Consider the following 19,930-nt stretch of genomic DNA (forward strand, 5'->3'; position numbering starts at 1 on the left):
CGTAACATGGTTTAACACATTTGTAGTACACTGGCAATCACTGTAAAAATGGTCCACCAAATCGGGTCAATTGGGTCTTAAATTTTCAAAAAGCTTCAGCTTCTGAGGGGGGAACATCCCCCCTCAGACACCCCCTACACTGCGTTCCGCAGCGAGAAATCCGACTTCGTCGGATTTATGTTCCAGGGAAAAAAACATTTTTTCTGACCGTGTCGCTTTTGTAATCCATTAGTTGACCCGCATCTTTGTGACCCTGACCTTAGGTTGACCTCTGGTGACCTGTCTTAGTTTCTTTGACTGTTTGAATTTGTGTGGCCATGTTGAGATCTCAAATCGTCTTCCAATCAAAATTGTTGCGACCTTCGGGTGCAAAGTTATCAGAGCGAGGTTAAGGTTTTTTTTCATAAAGATGCTCATTTTAGGAGATACAGGGCAAAGAAAAAAGTTTGTCAATATTTTAATATATGATAGAGCCATGTGTGCTCTATAGACGAAACTAAATCTCGCTTCGACTGAACACCTGGTTCTTAAGTTATGAGGTGCCAAAGGTTGGATTTGATACCTATTTAGCAATAACATTGTGTATGTACATTGGAGTGCATATCAATTTTAGTATGGAGTGCACTTTATCAAGGGGAACATTTTTCATAAAAACCGTCCTGCCATCCAAGGTCATTCAAGGACGCTTATGGGCAAAAAACTGCCCACTTATTGTTGCAACAACTTCAAGTGAAGTAGTCTGATATGTCTGATATATTGGGACAAGTTGTGAATTAACTAGTTGCACGTTCTTTTCTAAAAAACCGTTATGTAATCCAAGGTCATCAAAGGTCAATTATGGCTCAAAATGTGTTTTTTGGGGGCAATAACTTTTGAAAATCCCAATGATGGGGTCCAACATGGTTGACATTTTGGGACTAATTGTGAATAGGGTAAGCGATCGTTTCCATAGATAACAGTCATGTGATCCAAGGTAGGGATGCACCGGATCCAAATTTTTGGATCCGGCTGGAACCGGATTTTGCTGGATAGTACATGAAATCCGGCCAGATAAAATCCGGCCGGAACCGGAATTTTTCATTACACAAAAAAAATCATTAATAAGAAGTAGAAGTATGAAACAAGGAGCAAATCTTAGGTGAGGTATACGCATATTATAAAGAAGGTGAAATTAAGACCCCATTTATGACATTAAATATGACTTGAAGTGGTGTAATCTACATTCTTTAATAAAATATCTACAATATAATTGTTGACAAGCTTGATACAGTATGTAAATTTGTTTGCTGGAATTTTAACTGCAAGATATTAAACTGATGAAGGCTGCAAGAAATGATTTCACTGCAAACTGTATTTGTTGTATTATTACAGTAGTTGTATTATTTTGGTTGATCTTAAGAAACAGTGGGTCAGATTATTGAGAAAATTAAATTAAACATGTGTTAAACCTAATTTTTCCTTACTTTGAATGGTTTTATTAATTTTTGGAAATAGTTTACATTGATTTAAGTTAATACCAACACCTTTTTAAGGAATAATTCAGGCCAGATTTTGAAAAAGATCCGGCTGGATTTTGTATTTATCTGGCCGGAACCGGATAATTGCTCACTATCCGGCCGGACCGGATATCCGGTGCATCCCTAATCCAAGGTCAACAAAAGTCAATTACGGGTCAAAATCTCAATCTCCAAACTGATCAAAATTGTCCATAGTTGACCCCCGTGCGACATTCATGCGGAAAGTTATCAGAGGTCAAGGTTGTAATTGGTTTTGAGAGGTGGACCTCTGTTGACCTCACATGACTTTGGAATAGCGCCTCCAGTGACCCGTATTAGTGTTTTTTAGGTTGAATATTTGAATTTTTGTGGCCATATTTTAATTGTTCATAGGTTGACTCCTGTGCAACCAAAGTTATTAAGTACAGTTAGGATGATTCTGCAAGTTCTTATAAACAAATCTAACAAACGTCAACAGATTCTCAAAAGGAACAATCATAAATTTGTGATATTTGTGGCAATAATATTGTGTGTGTACATTAAACTCGGAAATAACAATTTTAGGATAGTGCTTAGTCCTTATAAGTGTAACCCTGGTGTCATGAATGACACAGTGGGTTTGTTGTTTTAACTTGCTAGTAGAAGCAGTTTCTGTCAATAGTGTAGATAGTTTTAATTAAAAAGGGTAAACAGATACTTCCTGCCTCTGCTGAGTATATTGCAGATTAGTGATGGTTATTTTACTTTCACAAAGCCTTTTTGTATGTATCTTTGCTACTTATCTCTCCTGAGATAAACTGAGCCTGCTAGACAATAACGCTTGTGGTTTATACCTGGGACAATAGTATTTAGAGTCACAGTGTATTGGTGGGAAAGGGTTGCAAAATAGCCCAGTGCTGGGGAAGGGAAGGCACATGGTGACATGAATATTTATAAGGACTAATCCATCATGTAATTACTGATTGGTCATCATATTAGTTGGTCAACAGGATCATTGCTAGAAGTAACCAATAGGATGTGGGGAAGCCATGTGGCCTAGGGCAGATTTCACAGTTTGATGGTCCAAACCAGCATAGTCAGTTTGAAGTACACTGTACTGCTGTGTGCTCTAAATAATTACAAGTCTTTGTCATTAATTTGAACAACTCATGCATTTGAAATAAAAAAGATAATATTTTTTATTTTGTTCAATTATTTTCTTTGAAAAATAATTATGAAATTTTTTTTTGTACAAAAATGGACAGACTCAACTCCCACAAATAGGTGTTGCTTAAATAATTGGTATGTACATTGTGAGAATGAAGAGCAACTGAAATAAATTTTGCTCATTCAATGAAGATAAGAATTATGTATAAAATAAGTGGTGTCTCTTGGTCTTTATTGGTATTTTGTACTTTGTGGATGTATCTCAATAAGTGACAATTTCCCAGATTATTTCCGTCCAAAATATGTCAAATAATGTATGCCTTAAGTTATTTCTTGTCAACACGATTAAAAAAAATTAAGATTTTGTTGTGTAAACATTGCTCAAGTGTATCTTATATAATAACAATAAAATATCCCCGATCAAACCTAATCTCCCGTAATTGTGTAGTTTTTCACAAATCACACGTTATGTCCGTCCAAATTTCCGTTACGTGTGACATAATACATCGTCACGGATATAAACATCGTATGGAAATTATTTTGTTCAGTGCACCCTCCACAATCTGCCTCTGATTTCGCGTTATTGGTAAACACCAGCTGTAACGTTCTCAACCAACACTTTCGTTACTATATGATACGGTGAAGAAATTCCGTCCCATGTGTTACGTGTGCAAAAGTGTTACGTGCGAAATACTATTTCTTACAAATCTTAAGCTCAAAACAAGAAACAAGGACGAATTAGCTTATTTTTATATTTGTTTAGCATCTTTTTTATCGTAGTTGACATACCACACATAATAGCGTCAATGGTTAGATGTAAGGCCATTACATCGTAATCGGCCTAGCGCACGTTATATTAGGGGACAGATAACGCTAGGATAACGTGCGAGGGGACAGACATTGCGCAATATCGGGCACTGCGAGTAACAAATGTAAACTTACAGTAAAACTGCTGCATCAAATTAGATCGTTGGATCATGTCAAGTATTCAGATGAAGAATTAACGCTTCTCCGATGTTTAAGTACACATTGTGAGCGATGTTTATGACTAAAATACAGTTTTTGCAAATGGCTGCCCTACATACATTTGTACTTCTAGTACCAGTTTTGCGATTTTTTTTGTAGTTGTATTCCTAGGCCTACTCAGATTGCAAGTTTGGGGTAGTAAATTAGTAGCTGTCACATTGCATTGCAAGGAAACAGAACAGAGAATGTGAGGACTGGGAAATAAGGTAGTGGATGCCGCGAAGGGGAAGTTGGCAGTGATGAATTCGTGCTCATTCATGAATATTAATGAGGTCACAGGGTCGAATGTCAAAATCTTCAAATTGCAATAACTTGGCAACTACAAGTCTGAATTCTTTCAAATTTGGTGTTGTGATATTGGTAGACAATTTATACATGCTGATGCATGTTGTAATTGATACCATGCATATTAATGGGGAGGCGGGACTGAGTTTTTGGTTTGAATGAATGATAACTCGACAAGGGAATGATTGATCAATAGCATACTTGGTGAGTGGGTGGCCCATAATAAGAAGTTGAACCTAATTGAATTTGGTGCTCATTCATGAATATTAATGAGGTCACAGGGTAAAACATCAAAGTGCAATGACTTCTCAAGCACATGTCAGATTTTTTCAAACTTGGTATGGTTAGATTGGTATATAGCCCAAACTTTCTGATGTGAATTTCACCTCATGCATATTGATGAGGACGCATGCTTAGCGTAATTTATGTAACGTAAGTTTGTATGCACCATAACTTGACAAGGGAGCTATTGATTATTACCATACATATTAGTTTGGTGGCCTATAGATGAACACTATTAATTTAATACCTACATCAGTAATTTAATGAGGTCAAAGGGTAAAAATCTTTATATATTGCAATAACTTGGCAATCAAAAGGATGAATTTCTCAAACACAAACTTGATATGGTGATATTGGTACAGTAGGTAGCCTAGCTACACATGCTGATGTGTGATGCTATTAATGTCATGCACATTTATGAGGGGCATGGCCTGGCAATTAATTCTCTTGATAATGTAAGGCTTTCTAATGAATTTACCTGTGAATGGGTATACTAGTATACATATTTAAACCAATGACTCCATAAGTTATTTTTGAAATTCACACATAACTCTGTGTCCGTCCAATGGTTATGTGTGAAATTAAACAAAGTGTTTTGTATTGTCAAGCTACATGCAATTTAAAGGCAGTTTTTGTGTTTACTTGTTATTTAGCAATGTTCTTAACATCTTTTAACACAAATCAAATTCTTTTCTCTTCTGAGTATGTTATAAAGTGAACTTTTACCTGATAATTTACCATAAATGTCCGTCCATGTCGGATGTTACAAGTTAAAAACCAATTCTACAATTCTATAACATCAATTCAGTTAATTAAATGCAGCAATTAAAGGTGAACTCAATATGCCTGCAAACTTTATATTACATTTTCCCTTTTTGCTGGTGAAATCATTGCAATATATGTGGTGACAGTCAGATACCTCTGAGTTGGAGTGTGTGAATTTATCCATACACTTGCTGTTCTACCCTTGCAACATATATCTGTAAGTTAAATAGACATAATAGTTAGAAATGGATGAAACAGAATCAAGTAGTTTGCATAACCATTCTGAATGTTTTCAAAACAATGCTTCATTCCAATGGTTATGTGTAATATTCACACATACTGTAACTCTGTGTCCGTCCAATGGTTATGTGTGAAATTCACACATAACTGTGGTGTCCGTCCAATGGTTATGTGTGAAATTGAAAAAGTTTTTGTATTGTTAAGCTAATTATGCAATTTAAAGACAGTTTTTGTGTTTATTTGTTATAAAGCAAATGTCCTTAACACATTGCAACAAAATCAAATTCTTTTCTCTTCTTATTAATTTTTTAAGTGAACTACTAATTGATATTTTACCATAAATGTCCGTCCAATCACATCAATGTCGATTTTAACAAGCTAAAATTAAATTAAGAATTTTTAAATAATATCTTTTATACTAGTTATAGTCTGCAACATTGGTGCTTTCCATAACTGAAGAATTATGGGACTAGGCCTTTCCTTGTATCTCCTGGGGAATGAAAAGGGGGAAGGGTGATATTCGAATGGATTGTGACTTCATGTGACTCTGCAATTTAAAGTAGTAAATTTTCCAAAATTTGCACCATATTTTATCTTCTACATTCCATTTTCACTTCACTGAGATGTCAAAGAATAATAAACATGTGTATTACATAACTTGAAACAAACTTAATTTTTTTAATACTGTGGGAGCTTTTGGACCATCTGATTGTGAAATCTGCCCTAGACGTGTTGTCACATAGTTCTGGTAACATTGTATCTTGTTTAGTTAGAGATTGTTTCTTCACCTGGAGAGAGCAAGACTTCTCTTGCTTGATCTATTGTACTTATAATATTTTTATTAAAGGAAAAAGTGTTGTATAAATAGGGAGTTTCGAAGATGTTCATCATGTAAAGTTATATTCTTAAATTATGATGAGGATGTCATATTAGTATCTTTGTGGCCACTGTTCCTGATCTTGCCGAGATGGTAACCATGGACTTTTCATATTTTACTTAATTGCTGTTCTTGGAGCCCACCTGTACTTTGTATTTATCTAAGGAACCGGACGCTACCACCGAGCTGTAGATGTCACTCTAAACTATTTTATTAAATTGTCATACCGTTTTGTAAATCGCTGGACTGCAGTATATTACCAAGTCTATTATGGAGCACACTGATGTACACCGGAACCTTAATTCGCGAAAATGAACTTTCCGCGTTGAAGAAAGAAAGCGAACAGTTCGCGACAGCACCAGCGTAAAACCAGATAAGTTTAAGTATTCTTTTATTGTAACCTTTGTCATGGCCATAGACAATAAGTTTAAGTTTTCTAAGTTCGAAATGTTCAGTTTATAGTACAGTTCACACTGCAACCCTTTTATTGTTAACATTGTCTATACCACCTGTGCTGCATCTTGATGTACAGTGTTCAGTATCACAGTAACCAGTATGTTATGTAACTGCAAGTATGCTTATTTAAGAGTTAATATCTAAGGGTGTGGTCAAGTTGACATATTTTGTAATGTAAGATACTTTTTATTGTTTTGTGCCATTGATAGCCTTATAACATCCCCATTTCCCACGATTGGAGGATTGAAAATATAAGTAGTTCATGGTACATTTCTTTGTGTTTGTGTCTCTCATTGTAAACCTGTGTAGAACTGACTCAGCAGTTGTTTTGAATATCAGCATTGAACCATTCAGACATGGAGACAATTTTATCCTGTCTTGAAGCCTAGGCCCACTTGATTCACATATTGCTGACCCATTGTCCTAATTACCTTTACCAATGGAAAGGAGGGGTTACAACTGGCGCCCAACGTGGGGCTTGACTAGGCCAAAATCATTTATTTGCTGATATTTGTTTTCTGGTAGTTTTGTTGTTAACATTGCTGAGTCATATTCGTCACAGATTTTCAGTGTTTGATACTTTTCGTTATAGTTATAGTGTATTTGGCTACTTGACTTGATTTTGTAGTATTTAATAATCTCTATTGTCATCATGGCTCATCATGGAGTTGTGATTGAAGGGCTGGACTCAGATTTGGAAGAGGCCATACTTAGGGACTTATTAAGCAAGGCTGGCGATGTGCAAACTTTGAAATTTGGCATTGACCCATTAACTAATAAGAAAACTGGATCAGCCATTTGTGAATTTGTTTATAGTTCTGAGTCAGAGTTAGCAGTTGCATTGTATAATGACAAGGAGATTGCAGGGAAGGTGGTAAGTGTTAAACTTGCACCTGTCAAACAACCCCTGGTTTCAAATACCTTACCTGAAACTAGTACTGCTCAGGCTGGTAGTATTAATATAGAAAGTATGATTGATAAGTTAAGACAAGCTGGTTTTCATGTAAGTGATTCTTCAGAATCAATGAAAAGCTCAGCTGTGGATTATACTGTAAAAGCCCTCCACCCCCAAACTAATTTTCAACCTCCCAGGATTTCCATTTTTAGTGGAGAATCAAAGCCTAGGCCTGGTGAAGTTTCCTTTGAAACTTGGAAATATGAGGTCCTTGGGATTAGTAAAGAGGGGTTGTACTCACCGTCACTTCTTACTCCCATTGTGAGGAGATCAGTTAGAGGACAGCCTGGGGAGGTGGTCAGATTTTTAGGGCCTGATTCCACAATTGAAGAAATTATCTCGAAATTAGAACAATTGTATGAAACTGTGGAAAGTGGTGCGGTCCTGCTTCAACAGGTTTATTTAAGTAGGCAAGAAAGTAACGAAAGTGCCTCTGACTTTGGCCGTCGACTGCAATTGCTCATTCTAAGAGCTTGTGATAGGGGTGGTATCACTAAAGAAGCTCAGGACAGCACCCTTAGAATGACTTACTGGCAAGGTTTAAATGATGAGCACCTTAAGAATGTCACTCGACATAAGGTAGAACAAGCTCAGGACTTTGGAGAAGTTATGTGTATAATACGGGGGGCGGAACAAGAAATTATGGAATCTAAGAAATTCCATGAATCTAGGTTTAAGCAGGCCCCAAAGCGTATTCAATCCCAATCTGTGCAAGAAAATACTGAAAAACAACCCAAGTGCTCAGAACCTAATGATTCGTCTAATGTCATGAACCGCCTCATGAAACGGTTGGACAAACTAGAACAAAGGGAAGAGGTGCACCCTGCTAAAAGAAACCCAGTTAGGCAAATGGAAGGACAAGCTAGTCCAAGGGGACAGTTTGTATGCTATCGATGTGGGCAGGAAGGCCATATTGTGAAAGGGTGTAGGAATCCCCCCACTGAAGAATGGCTTCGTAAACAAACAAAAAGGGCCTATTTAAACGAGCAGGGCACCCTAAAGGTAGACCAACATTAGGGTGCCACGTTCAAAAGTCAACTAGAGAATTTGACGACTCCAAAGGTCAAAACATTTTCGATAGGATTCTTGGTACCCCTAATGAGGATGAAGTCCTAGTTAATGATAATCTGTGTCCCTGTTTAGTCGACACAGGTTCACAAATTACGACAGTCTCCCAGTATTTTCATGAGACGTACTTGAAGAATGTTCCGATATACCCACTTGATGATATTCTGCACATTGAAGGGGCAGGTGGTCAGAAAGTGCCTTATCTAGGTTATTTGGAAATTCAAATAAGTTTTCCAGCCTTCGGAAAGAAAGTGTATGACGTAGTAGCACTACTTGTACCAGATACCACATACAACAGTAAAGTGCCTATCACTGTAGGAACTAACTTAATAACTGAATGTAGGAAGGATTGTAAAGTTTGGTATGGAGTACATTGTATGCAACGCGCCAATTTGTCTACTGCTTGGCGCTTAGCATTTACAAGCCTTTGTGACAAGGACAGGATTGCAAAAAGAAATGAAATACTTGGAGTAGTAAGGGCTAAAATCAAGCATCCTGTCACAATATTACCTAATGAGTCGGTGGTTGTAAGGGGTGAAGTAAGAGTAAGAGAAAAGGGGGCCTATCATGTAATTATTGAGGGACCTAATCACCCTCTTCCCACAGGCTTAAGTGTTAATTCAGCCTTTATGCATCTTGAACAAAGGACAAGGTCAAAGATCCCGATTTCGATTCATAATTCGTCTGATGTACCCATTACATTAGAACCAAAGAGTATAATTGCAGATCTCCACATGGCTAGGCCGTCAGTTTACTCCATGAACACCATTGGGAGTGTAATTAACAATAGTGGGGATTCACCAATAAATGATAGGTACAATGAAATTTGGGAGAAACTAAATATAGACAAATCTCCAGCCACTCCAACCCAGATAAAAGAGTTGAAAGACTTACTAGAGAGTCATATTCAGGCTTTTGCCCTTCACAAAAATGAGTTGGGACATACCAATGTACAGTACTGTGATCGCTTAACGATCGTACAATTTCGAAGAAACGATATTCTGCGATTTTTTACGATTTTATTCGACGTTATTCGAAATTATGCGATTTTGCGCGATTTAAAAAATCGTTGCAAAATTCGGACGAAAATTTTTGTACGAAATTCGCACAATTATTCACGGTTTTTGCGGTCAGTTTTACAACGTACAAAATCGCACAAAATCGTGGAATAGGCCTTTTAGAATTACAACAGTCGTTTTTTGATATTACGTGTGTTCAAAGTATACAACACAACTTTCATCTATGGTTCAAAGCACTTAGTTACGAGACTCAATGTCATACATTCAATATGCACAGTCTACAGTACCGCTCACGTATAACTGGACATGTTGTACGCGCACATGATCGTGTAAAGACGTATATAAACAAGTACAATCGCGATTTTAACTCGTTGACAAATAAATTGTAGACACCTCGTATAATCCATGTTCGAGTGTCTACGCATGAAATGCTATTGTGCTTAATGAATAGGATTGAAGTCGCCGAAAGAATTTGAAAACCTAGAAGAAAAAATAAAGTGTTACTAAGCGTTTCTTGTGTCAATTTTTTTACATAATTTACCGTTGGCTCCAACTGAATGAAAAAGAAAAAATTTCCACCCAGCCACTGAAAAAAAAAAAAAAAATCCACCCAACAACTTTGAGTTTGAAAAAGGGCCGGTTAAAAACAAAACATGTTTCTCGTCCGCGCAATGGGCCTCCTTTTTCCTGATTCCCGAGTTTCTATTCGGATTACAAGAAATCTAAACTATCCTTAAAAATTATTTTGTAAAGGTTGCCACATATTCCAAACTAGTATTAGCGCATGAAAAGAAGAAAAATGGCCGCCCGTTTTTTTCAGATCTCAGTACGAAAAACATGTATTTTATTTGGATAATAGAACAATTTTCGTTAATGTGGTTAAGTTAATATTTTCCTACCCTACAGTACTGATTTCGCTTAACTCCCGTTAAAATTCGTTAAAAGGAAAATAACCGAATTTCCACGTTTTTTCATCGAAATTCCCCGATTATTATCGAAATTCCCCGAATTTTAACGATTGGTTATTTCAGTCATTTCCTTCGTGGAATTTTCAACGATACGTTGAAATTCTTTTTTAAACGAAATAGAAGGTCAGTGTGTGGTTACACGAAACGTCGGAAAACGAGCAATTTCGTTTATTAGACTTTGGAACAGTCGTTTGAAGGCAGGAATTTTCTCAAGAGCATTCCTGTACTTGCATGAGTAGTGACACTCAAAGAAACATGTAGTGAAACTGACGGGGGACGTTTTCTAACTGTGAACCCCAAACACAGTGACATAAGTCTTAACTTCGCCAGGCCGTAAGAGAGATTGCAGCCAAAGCTATGTACCACGAGGCACCCTTGCAGATAAATTAGAGTGCTGTTTAACCATTTAAATAACAATGAATGGACATATAAACTTGGTTTACTTGCAGATTACGAAAAATAGTTATTTTTTAGAGATGTAAATTTGGTTTTTTATTTGAGTTGGAGTATGAAACTTTGTTTCTGAGCGAAAACATGTAACTTGAAGCAAAATAAAGATGCCCCGCCCATTCTGCGAGGACGCTTCCATTTTTCAAAAAGGCGTTTTCTCTTTTTATTTTTTCTATTTTGTTTACTTTTAAACATGAACATTATTTTAAAATATGTAAAGAACTTAGTAATGTACTGCAAACTATCTATAAAAACAGAAAAACGATGTTTTAGGCATGAATAATGTGTTTAATATAACTAAAGTAGTAGGCCAATAGTCATGAGCTCATGATAGTGTCGTTAATTCGTTTTCTCAGTTTATATTTGCGACATATCACCCGTGTACATCGATCAATGGCATGGTGAAATCCCGTGTGAAAATATGTTGACCCCAAAAGACGCAAATGGTCGTTCTAGAAAGTACCGTCATAACATTAACAACACAAGGCCAGTTTGCTCTCTCAGGTCCGCACGTGTACAGCCATTTTTTCACACATGATATTATGCTGTGCATGCATTGCGGGCGCGATTGCGGCAAACATAAAAGAAAATGAATGAAAATGAAAAACTTACGATATTTTTCACAAATATTGATGCTTAGATAAGTGCTTCCTCACAATCAACGAGCCGCCCTAAAATTCGCTCCGCTTACGGAAAAACTTCTATATATATAACAAATGGAAAAACTCGAGTTTTTACACACATAATTCCCACTGACATTGGTCACAGAACATAAGTAGGTCATTGACATTCGAACTTGGCAACTTGCCCAAGTTCATCGTACCATGGGAACGACACAACACATTGAACATGATGTTATATTCTCCCGCCATCTGGACGCCGAGTGTAATATGCAAATTATGAATGGTACTGCGCAGTGTGGTTAAATCTTAACCTATTGCGACACAAATTTTGGGAAGCTGTTGTTTGAAGTAACTTTTGTATCAAATGTAAGGTACTGTATCATGTATGTGACACAAGAGAAAGAAAATGAAATCGGAGGCTGCTCAAACCAGTTTCAGCTTGATTTTTACAACCCATCGCACAACACGTGCGTGCGTAATTTGTTTTCTTAACATGACTTTTAATGAGTAAGTAGGAAAGGTGTTTAAGTTTGCTAATTTAGGCGAGTTTTTGTTTAAAATCTTGTGATTGATAGACAAATATATTGTTTTCTTTCTTCAAAAGTTACGACGTTGCCGAAGGCCGAGTTATATAAATTCAGTGATCTGAACTTCTGAAGACCACTAATACTGATTATGTGTGTTAGGCAATTATTATTACACGAAAGGTTCGCAATATTATTGGGCCTAATTAGTAATTAACATACATTGATCGTTGTCTTGCTGCCTGAATTGCTACCTGCTGGAAAAGAAAACCTTAATTATTGTACTCATAACGTCCTATTTTCATTAAAAGTCCAGTAACGGTGCGTCGAAAAAGCCGCGATCGGGAAACGGCGTTTAAACGTTTAACCGACCGGCAGGCGATACGGTTAGCGAAATATCTGATAGGTCACACCCTTATTTAAACATACACAACAAAACGCCCTTATTCAATGAAAATATACTGAAAACCATATCGCAGAAACACAAAATCGCTTATAACTCGAAAACGGAAGGAGACATCGACTTTTGTCGGCTGTATAGGGATTTCCTAAACCGAATTTTGATGCGCTCTATCCACCTGTGTCATTTATGAGCTTCTCTGACATAAGCTGCAGTACGTAATTCCTCTATACCAGTTCCGCGAAATTTATTTACGCAGTAAACATCGTTCATTATGTTTTCTTTCACAGCGAATATTCAAAGTTGTGCTCCACACGCTTCACAGATATTGTTCTATGTCGTTCATTTTGAATTCTACTTTAAAATTACATTTTCGAACGATGCATTGCATGCCTTATCAAGCATTCCTGATTAGTAAAACTAAGGAAGGATATTCAAATATATATTATTTTCATTTGATATGATTTTATGAGTTGTTCCACTTGAAAAACGATGATAAAACCGAATAACAAAACATTTACTTCTCATGTGACGCATGCCGGGAGACTCATAAAAACTCCCCCTACTCATTAAAATAAACTTATACATGCCGTCAGGCCGGTTGAAAGCCGTCAGGCCAGTTGAAAGCCCTCCCCAGTAATGTTTGATCAGCTCTTCCCAATATACAATACTCAAATAAGCAATGAAAATATATTCATTTTCCACAGAAATCTACCCAACGTGGGCCCCAAGTCACTGCTTTATTTTCTTAGTAGTCATGGAAACAATTGTTTGCAACTCTCTTGCTGTCCAGGTGTTTTCAAGTTTTATTAATAGCACGACTTTTGATTGGTTCATTCAACTTTCTATCCCTGCTGGATTGTTCTACTTATATATATATGAATGAATATTTGGTTTTCAATTAACTAAGTAACAGATAACATCCATTCCATTACGAACAGTAGGGGTAAAATAATGTTTGCTTCTAGAGGCAGCCTGCCATGAAGGTTCTGCAGTGCTAAACCCCCCACGAAGATAAATACTATGCTAATTAACATAAGGTAGGCGTGAATTTGACAAAGCCAAGTTTATGATTGGACTAAGCCTTTCAAAATAGTTTGGTGGTGGGGATATCCAGGGTAGGGAATGCACATGTAAGCAGCATACTATAGGTGGCCCAGACCCAGGCTGCGACCTTAATTACCAGGGCAGTCCATCTGCTTTCGCGGGCAACTTACAGTAACGGGTTAGGGGGAAAATAACAGTTTTTTTTTTTTTTTTTTTTTTTTTTGCGTGCATTGAAGTCGGGGAGATTTTTTGGACGGAATGCGCTCTCAGAAAAGTTTGAAAGTGAGTGCGGTTCTGTAGTAAACGGTACTGTAGTACGTCAAGTAACACAGGAATTAATTGGAAATAAAGATTTCTTTGATATCCAGCTACGACTGTTTCATTGTTGATATTTTTTTCTTGTTTTTCTGACACTGCCTTCCTTGGTGAGTTAACTTAAACTTATCCTAGTTTAATACTAGCCTATAACTTAAGAGTCATAGAATGTGCTTGTTACGATCGACCAAGACTAGTTTTTATTATCCTAGCCAAATCATTTTTCAAACACCTAGTACAGAACTTACTCCGTCTTATATACAATCAAACTATTGCAACGTTTGTAATATTCCTCGGCAACTTCTGGTAGAGTCTGAAAACGGCTGTAGTTACACTAAGGATTCAACGCAAGTCACAACCTTGATATGTCTAGAATTGCCTTTGCGGTTTTTGATCGCGATAACTTTCGTGGAAATTTCGTTGAAACTTTGTTGACAACCGTGCCCGCAGTAGTCTAAATCTTGTCAACGAAATTAACCGATTTTCAACTTTTTTTATCGATTTTTAACTTTTGTTATCGATCGTTGATTTTTTTTCAACGGGAGTTAAGCGAAATCAGTACTGTAGCTATATGTCGATTTTATAAAACCTTCATGAAAACAGACTTTTGTGAAAATGGATTTTGAAGCTGTCAAAAATTAACAAATGCTTACCGTTAAGTACTGACGTCAAACAATACATTTCGTATATATTCCGATAAAGATCCACAAAGGATAACAATGCTAAGTAGAGCTTACTAAAGAGAGATAGAAACTGCATGTACATGGTCATTTTAAGTATCCAAGTACTATACAAAGAGATTGAGTTCACCGAATCACCCCTTACCACCTGAGGAAAACCGTCTTCTATAAAATATAGTACCGTACAGTACTTAACATTTGATACAAAAGTTACTTCTACAACAGTATGTGTCCCAATAAGTTTTAACCGCACAGGAAAGTACCATTAATAATTTGCATGTTACACTAAAAGTTACACTGGGCGTCAAGATGGCGGGAAAATGTTACATCGTGTTCAATGTATTGAGTCGTTCCCACGGTGCAATGAACTTGGGCAAGTTGCCAAGTTCGAATGTCGATGACCTACTTATCTTCCGTGACCAATGTCAATGGGAATTATGTGTGTAAAATCTCGGGTTTTCCACGTGTTATATATATACATATATAGAAGTTTTACGTAAGCGGAGCGAATTTCGGGCGGCTCCTTATTGTGAGGAAGCACTTATCTAAGCATCAATATTTGTGAAAAGTATCGAACGTTTTTTCTTCAGAAAATATTTTTGACTAGTAATTGGAAACTCAATGTATTAAGAAGTACTGGGTCTAAACATTATCATTGCATTTTGGGGTAAGCCAGATCTTCAAGTGCAAATCATGATTGTTTTTTCATTTAAGATTATCGTAGTTTTCTTGCGAGGTGTTTAGGCGTAACTTTCAATGTAGGCTTTTTGATCATATAGCCTACCCTGTATGTCATTCTGTGTAAACTCGTTATCGAATGAGTTACGGTATTGTCTTAGTGGAGAAACATTCAGACTGTCTCTGAATATGTTCGTCATTTTTTTTTAGGGGGGGGGAGGGGGGTGGCACAACAATTCTTGTGTGGGTAGGGGCCCGTTCCCCGTGCCATCCCGTTTTACAGTGCCGTAATTTAATAACGTCGTACGTGGTCTCATTTCGTGAACAAGAATTTTTTACTATTTTGGTAAACAATGTCCCAAAGACTCCCAGGGTCCCTATAACCACCTGTTAGCTCATCCTGCTGCAGTGATTGGATATTAAGTACGCGCGTTCCTCGCTTTTCCTCAGGTAGGCCTACCTCTGTAGGCATTCTGGGGAAAACAACATTCTAGACGTCAGTAGTATATATTTGCTAGTCATAGCAAGATCCATGCAAGGAAGACCGTGCTGTAATGTGTACAGGGCTAGCGCTGTTGACTATACTTATCGGCGTAGTAGGTAGTTTTAGTCGCAAGGTCGTTTTATTTTGGGGACGGGTGAAGGGAAGTGATGGTCACTCTGTTGAGGCGATTGGTAGTTGGCAAATATCGGTAACGTATGAGAAAATATCGGTGTGAAGATGGGAATAAGGATAGTGGAATTCCAAGCCCGAGCTTGATCAAGCCCCTCGTGAGAGGTGGGGTTATAACAGCTAAGCCCGGGTAAACGTTGACTTATGTAAATAAACTATTGCCTTTGGGTGTAAAAGATACGATGGATATTATCAGTTTTGGTTTCCGCCGCTTGTTTATTTCTGTATCGACATAAACTTTGTCTATTTTCATGCTGGTTGTGCATGTGTATAATGGACCAATGCAGCGAGAATGAAGGAATTACGTAAGGCATTGCTGAGTAGTACACAGTGTATAGCTGTCCGTGTATATCCGCATACATACAGTATAAAGTTTGAGTTGCTTTCTTGAAGACGTCCAGATAACCGGAAAGGACATTATTATTATTATTATTATTATCGATATTTTCCTGTACAATATGTCGCAGAAGTTGACAGAGTAGAGTATGTGGTCGGAAAATGAAGTATTCGCATTGCTTGGCATTTGGTGCGACGAAAATAATATGTCGAAAACGCTCCAGACATCTGTATGTATGGGAAAGAAAAGCGTTTGGCATACACACCATGCAATACTAGCAAAATACACTGCAGTGGAATTTCTTGTTGGCAACTTGCCAAGAAAAGTTTTTACATCTATGTCTAGTCCAATGGTACAGTACAATGGTACGGACATCGAGCCCAGCCCAACCATTGTGTTAGGGGTCAAATATTTCTTTTGGGTAGAGTGGGCGAACAAATTTTTTTCCAGAGTTGTTGGAACATTGTACGCACACAAAGTCGGCATATCTGCTAGATATAATTGATATGATTATATTTAGGTTTTATCCATTCATTTTTTTTTTCATTTTGGAAACTATGAAAGATTTTTTTTTTACTTAACCCCCGCGAAAAGTCGTACCACTCAAAATATTGCGCTTCAGATACAAACAATGATTTCCCTGCCCAGTGCATTGACTTTTTCAAAGGTGGGAAACGTTGGCCGCATCGGGAAAGCCCCGGTAGAAAATAGCGTGTGTGTGCGCTGCTTGGATGATATATGCACCCGCGAAAATCTCACTGCATAGCTGTCGATCGCTCGTATTCTCTATTGCAGTAACCTGGTTCGGATGTTTTCCAAGGTTGCCGCTATGCCCGTGGGAACGGGGTATTTGTGCATGAGTCATGAGTGACCTTTTTCAGTCGGTAATTGTGATCAACACAACAGACAGCCATTCCGTATCAACTCGAGAACTGCTTACAGCCATAGAGGTTGTTGCGGGGGGGGGGGGGGGGGATCAACCTAGGCCCCGCGCCCATAACTCGTTATGGTTTAGACTTTAAAAAAATGCAATGTTTCAACTAAACAAAAGGCTGCGTCTTTCTGTAACAAAGCAACTGTCAATCACCCCCAACAAACATTGCATATGTTGGCCGTCCGTCCAGGGTATTTTAACTGTGCACCTGTTGTTAGCCAGCTACATCTGATACAAGGCTAAGGAATTCCGCCTTTTGGTGTAATATGCAAATGATGTCTGGTGCAGTACTGTACTGTCTGGCGACACACATGTAAACAATCTGTGTAGAGCTAGCTGTTATTAAATAACTTTTGTGTCAATGCACTGTGAGCCTATATGGAACATTTCAAGACGTTTTTTTTTTTTCTGAGGTGGACGGGAAGGGGGATTGTTTGGGTGTTCTAAATCTTTTGTATCCTCCTAAATATAATAGATTGTATTTTCAACATCTAAAACGTTAATGTACATGTAGTTTCTAATTTTCATCAGTAAGGCTTACTGAGTGAGAATTCTAAATTTGCCAGTTTTACCATCATCGTATTTTGTACGCACTTCCGTTTATCCTCCGTCACGGATCTTTATTGGAATATATACGAAATGTGTTGTTTGAACATCATCTGCATTTTACGGTAAGCATTTTAATAATCGTTGAGCTTCAAAATCCATCATTTGAAACACGATTTCTTGTGCTTGAAATACAAATCCAACAAAGGGCTAGGCTATTGGCGAAATTAAACTGTCAAATGTTTGAACCTAAGCACTGTAGCGACAGGTGTTATAGACCAAGCAAAATACATGTTGATCTCGTTCAATACTTTACAGAAAAAAAGGACGACAAAAACCTACACAAAAAAGCGGATGCAGACGAGGAACATGTTTTCCACCTAGCACTGCATCAAACGCCCTTTATAAGTTTATCATTTCTTCAAAATCTTCCCAACAGTTTAAAAATAATTTAAGCTGAATTTTTCCTTCATGGACCACAACCTTTATGTTAGAAAAGGGGAATAAAGACCATTGAATAGTTTCCTTATTAAAACATTATATGGGAAAACACTGTACCATCGTCCTCTTTCCTTCTAGATGTATATCATTAACAGTTATCACAGCATCATGCGCTAAGTACGATGTAGGAAATGGCTGTTTCAAACATCTCACTAATTCTTTCGGCCACTTTAATCTCCATTCATCGAGCACACAAAAATAGCATTTCCTTTTATCAACGAGTTAATGCTCTGTTGTACTTGTTTAAATACGCTTTTATACGATCCTTATACGGGAGCGGTACTGTAAATGTTTGCATGCTGACTGGATGAATTGACTGTTTTTAACTTCGATTTTTATTTTTACCGGTAAATTACTTTCATGCCCGTTTTTGAAGTGAATTGATTCACACATGAAAATACATTTTTAAAGAAGCATCGGTGGGAAAAACAAATTCCGTGTTTTTCGTTTTTCAAGATTTCATGAATTCCGCATTTTACCGCGATATTCCGCGAACGCGGAAAACCACTGGCCCTCGACCAGTGAGCGCCTATATGCTTTTCATTTCATTGATTCTTTTTCGACATCTTTATTGGAACGGCTCCGAAAATTCTAATCTTTCACCTCGCCCGTTCACAGTTAATTCACTGCTTCATTAAGCACACATTCCTGTGGTCAAATGTACGATTTTTACATGCGTAGAATTGTGCGAAATTTCGTTGAAAGTTTCGTGTACGAACTTGTGCGAAATTGTGTGATATTACGCGATATTATTCGAAATTCTGCGATCGTTGAAAATTTTTGTACGATAGTTAAGCGATCACAGTACTGTAGTAAAGCATGAAATTCCATTAAAGGACGATAAACCATTCAAAGACAGATATAGGCGCATACCCCCAAACCAGTATGATGAAGTAAGGAAATGTTTACAGGATATGTTAGAATCTGGGGCGATTAGAGAATCACATAGTCCCTATGCCTCACCTATAGTTGTTGTAAAGAAAAAGGATGGCTCAATTAGGCTTTGCATTGATTATAGGAAACTGAATCAAGATACAGTTAAAGATTCATATTCCTTGCCACGTATTGAAGAATCATTAGATGCTTTGAAGGGGGCTAAGTGGTTCAGTTCATTAGATCTTCAATCAGGTTACTGGCAGATTGAGGTGGCAGAGAAAGATATACCAAAAACTGCTTTCACAACACCAATGGGGTTTTACGAATGCAATCGTATGCCTTTCGGTTTGACAAATGCACCTGCAACATTCCAAAGGCTCATGGAGCATTGTGTGGGTGACATGAACTATAAGTTTTGTCTTGTTTATCTGGATGATGTTATCATTTTCTCACAGACATTTGAAGAACACCTAGAACGGTTATCAGCTGTTTTGAAACGCTTGACTGATTTTGGCCTGAAACTTAAGCCATCGAAGTGCAACCTCCTTCAAAATAGTGTCACTTATTTGGGGCATGTAGTTTCCGAACATGGAGTAGAGACTGATCCTGAAAAAATCCAGGCAGTCAAATCGTGGCCTGTGCCACAGAATGTCAAACAATTGAGGTCATTCTTAGGTTTCACTGGGTATTATCGTAGGTTTGTAGAGGGGTACGCCAATATTGCAGCCCCACTCCATGGGCTCACTGGTAACAGACCAAAACA

The 19,930-nt window shown here is 37.5% G+C and overlaps 2 protein-coding genes across 2 annotated transcripts in view; both read left to right on the forward strand.

Moving 5' to 3' along the window:
* The window catches only part of LOC139983751 (uncharacterized), a 90,858-nt gene that overhangs the window by 16,962 nt on the left and 53,966 nt on the right, over positions 1 to 19,930 (forward strand). The gene's annotated exons all lie outside the window — the stretch shown is intronic.
* Positions 5,978 to 9,543, forward strand: LOC139983009 (uncharacterized). Its single transcript, XM_071996325.1, has one exon. The coding sequence runs from the start codon at positions 7,226 to 7,228 to the stop codon at positions 8,543 to 8,545; it is 1,320 nt and encodes a 439-aa protein (XP_071852426.1). The 5' UTR covers positions 5,978 to 7,225; the 3' UTR covers positions 8,546 to 9,543.

The sequence above is a fragment of the Apostichopus japonicus genome, chromosome 16, assembly GCF_037975245.1.
Source record: "Apostichopus japonicus isolate 1M-3 chromosome 16, ASM3797524v1, whole genome shotgun sequence".
NCBI lineage: Eukaryota > Metazoa > Echinodermata > Holothuroidea > Aspidochirotida > Stichopodidae > Apostichopus > Apostichopus japonicus.

Excerpts from the sequence above, each read along its gene's own strand:
- LOC139983009 (XM_071996325.1), top strand. The coding sequence starts at position 7,226 with ATGGCTCATCATGGAGTTGTGATTGAAGGGCTGGACTCAGATTTGGAA.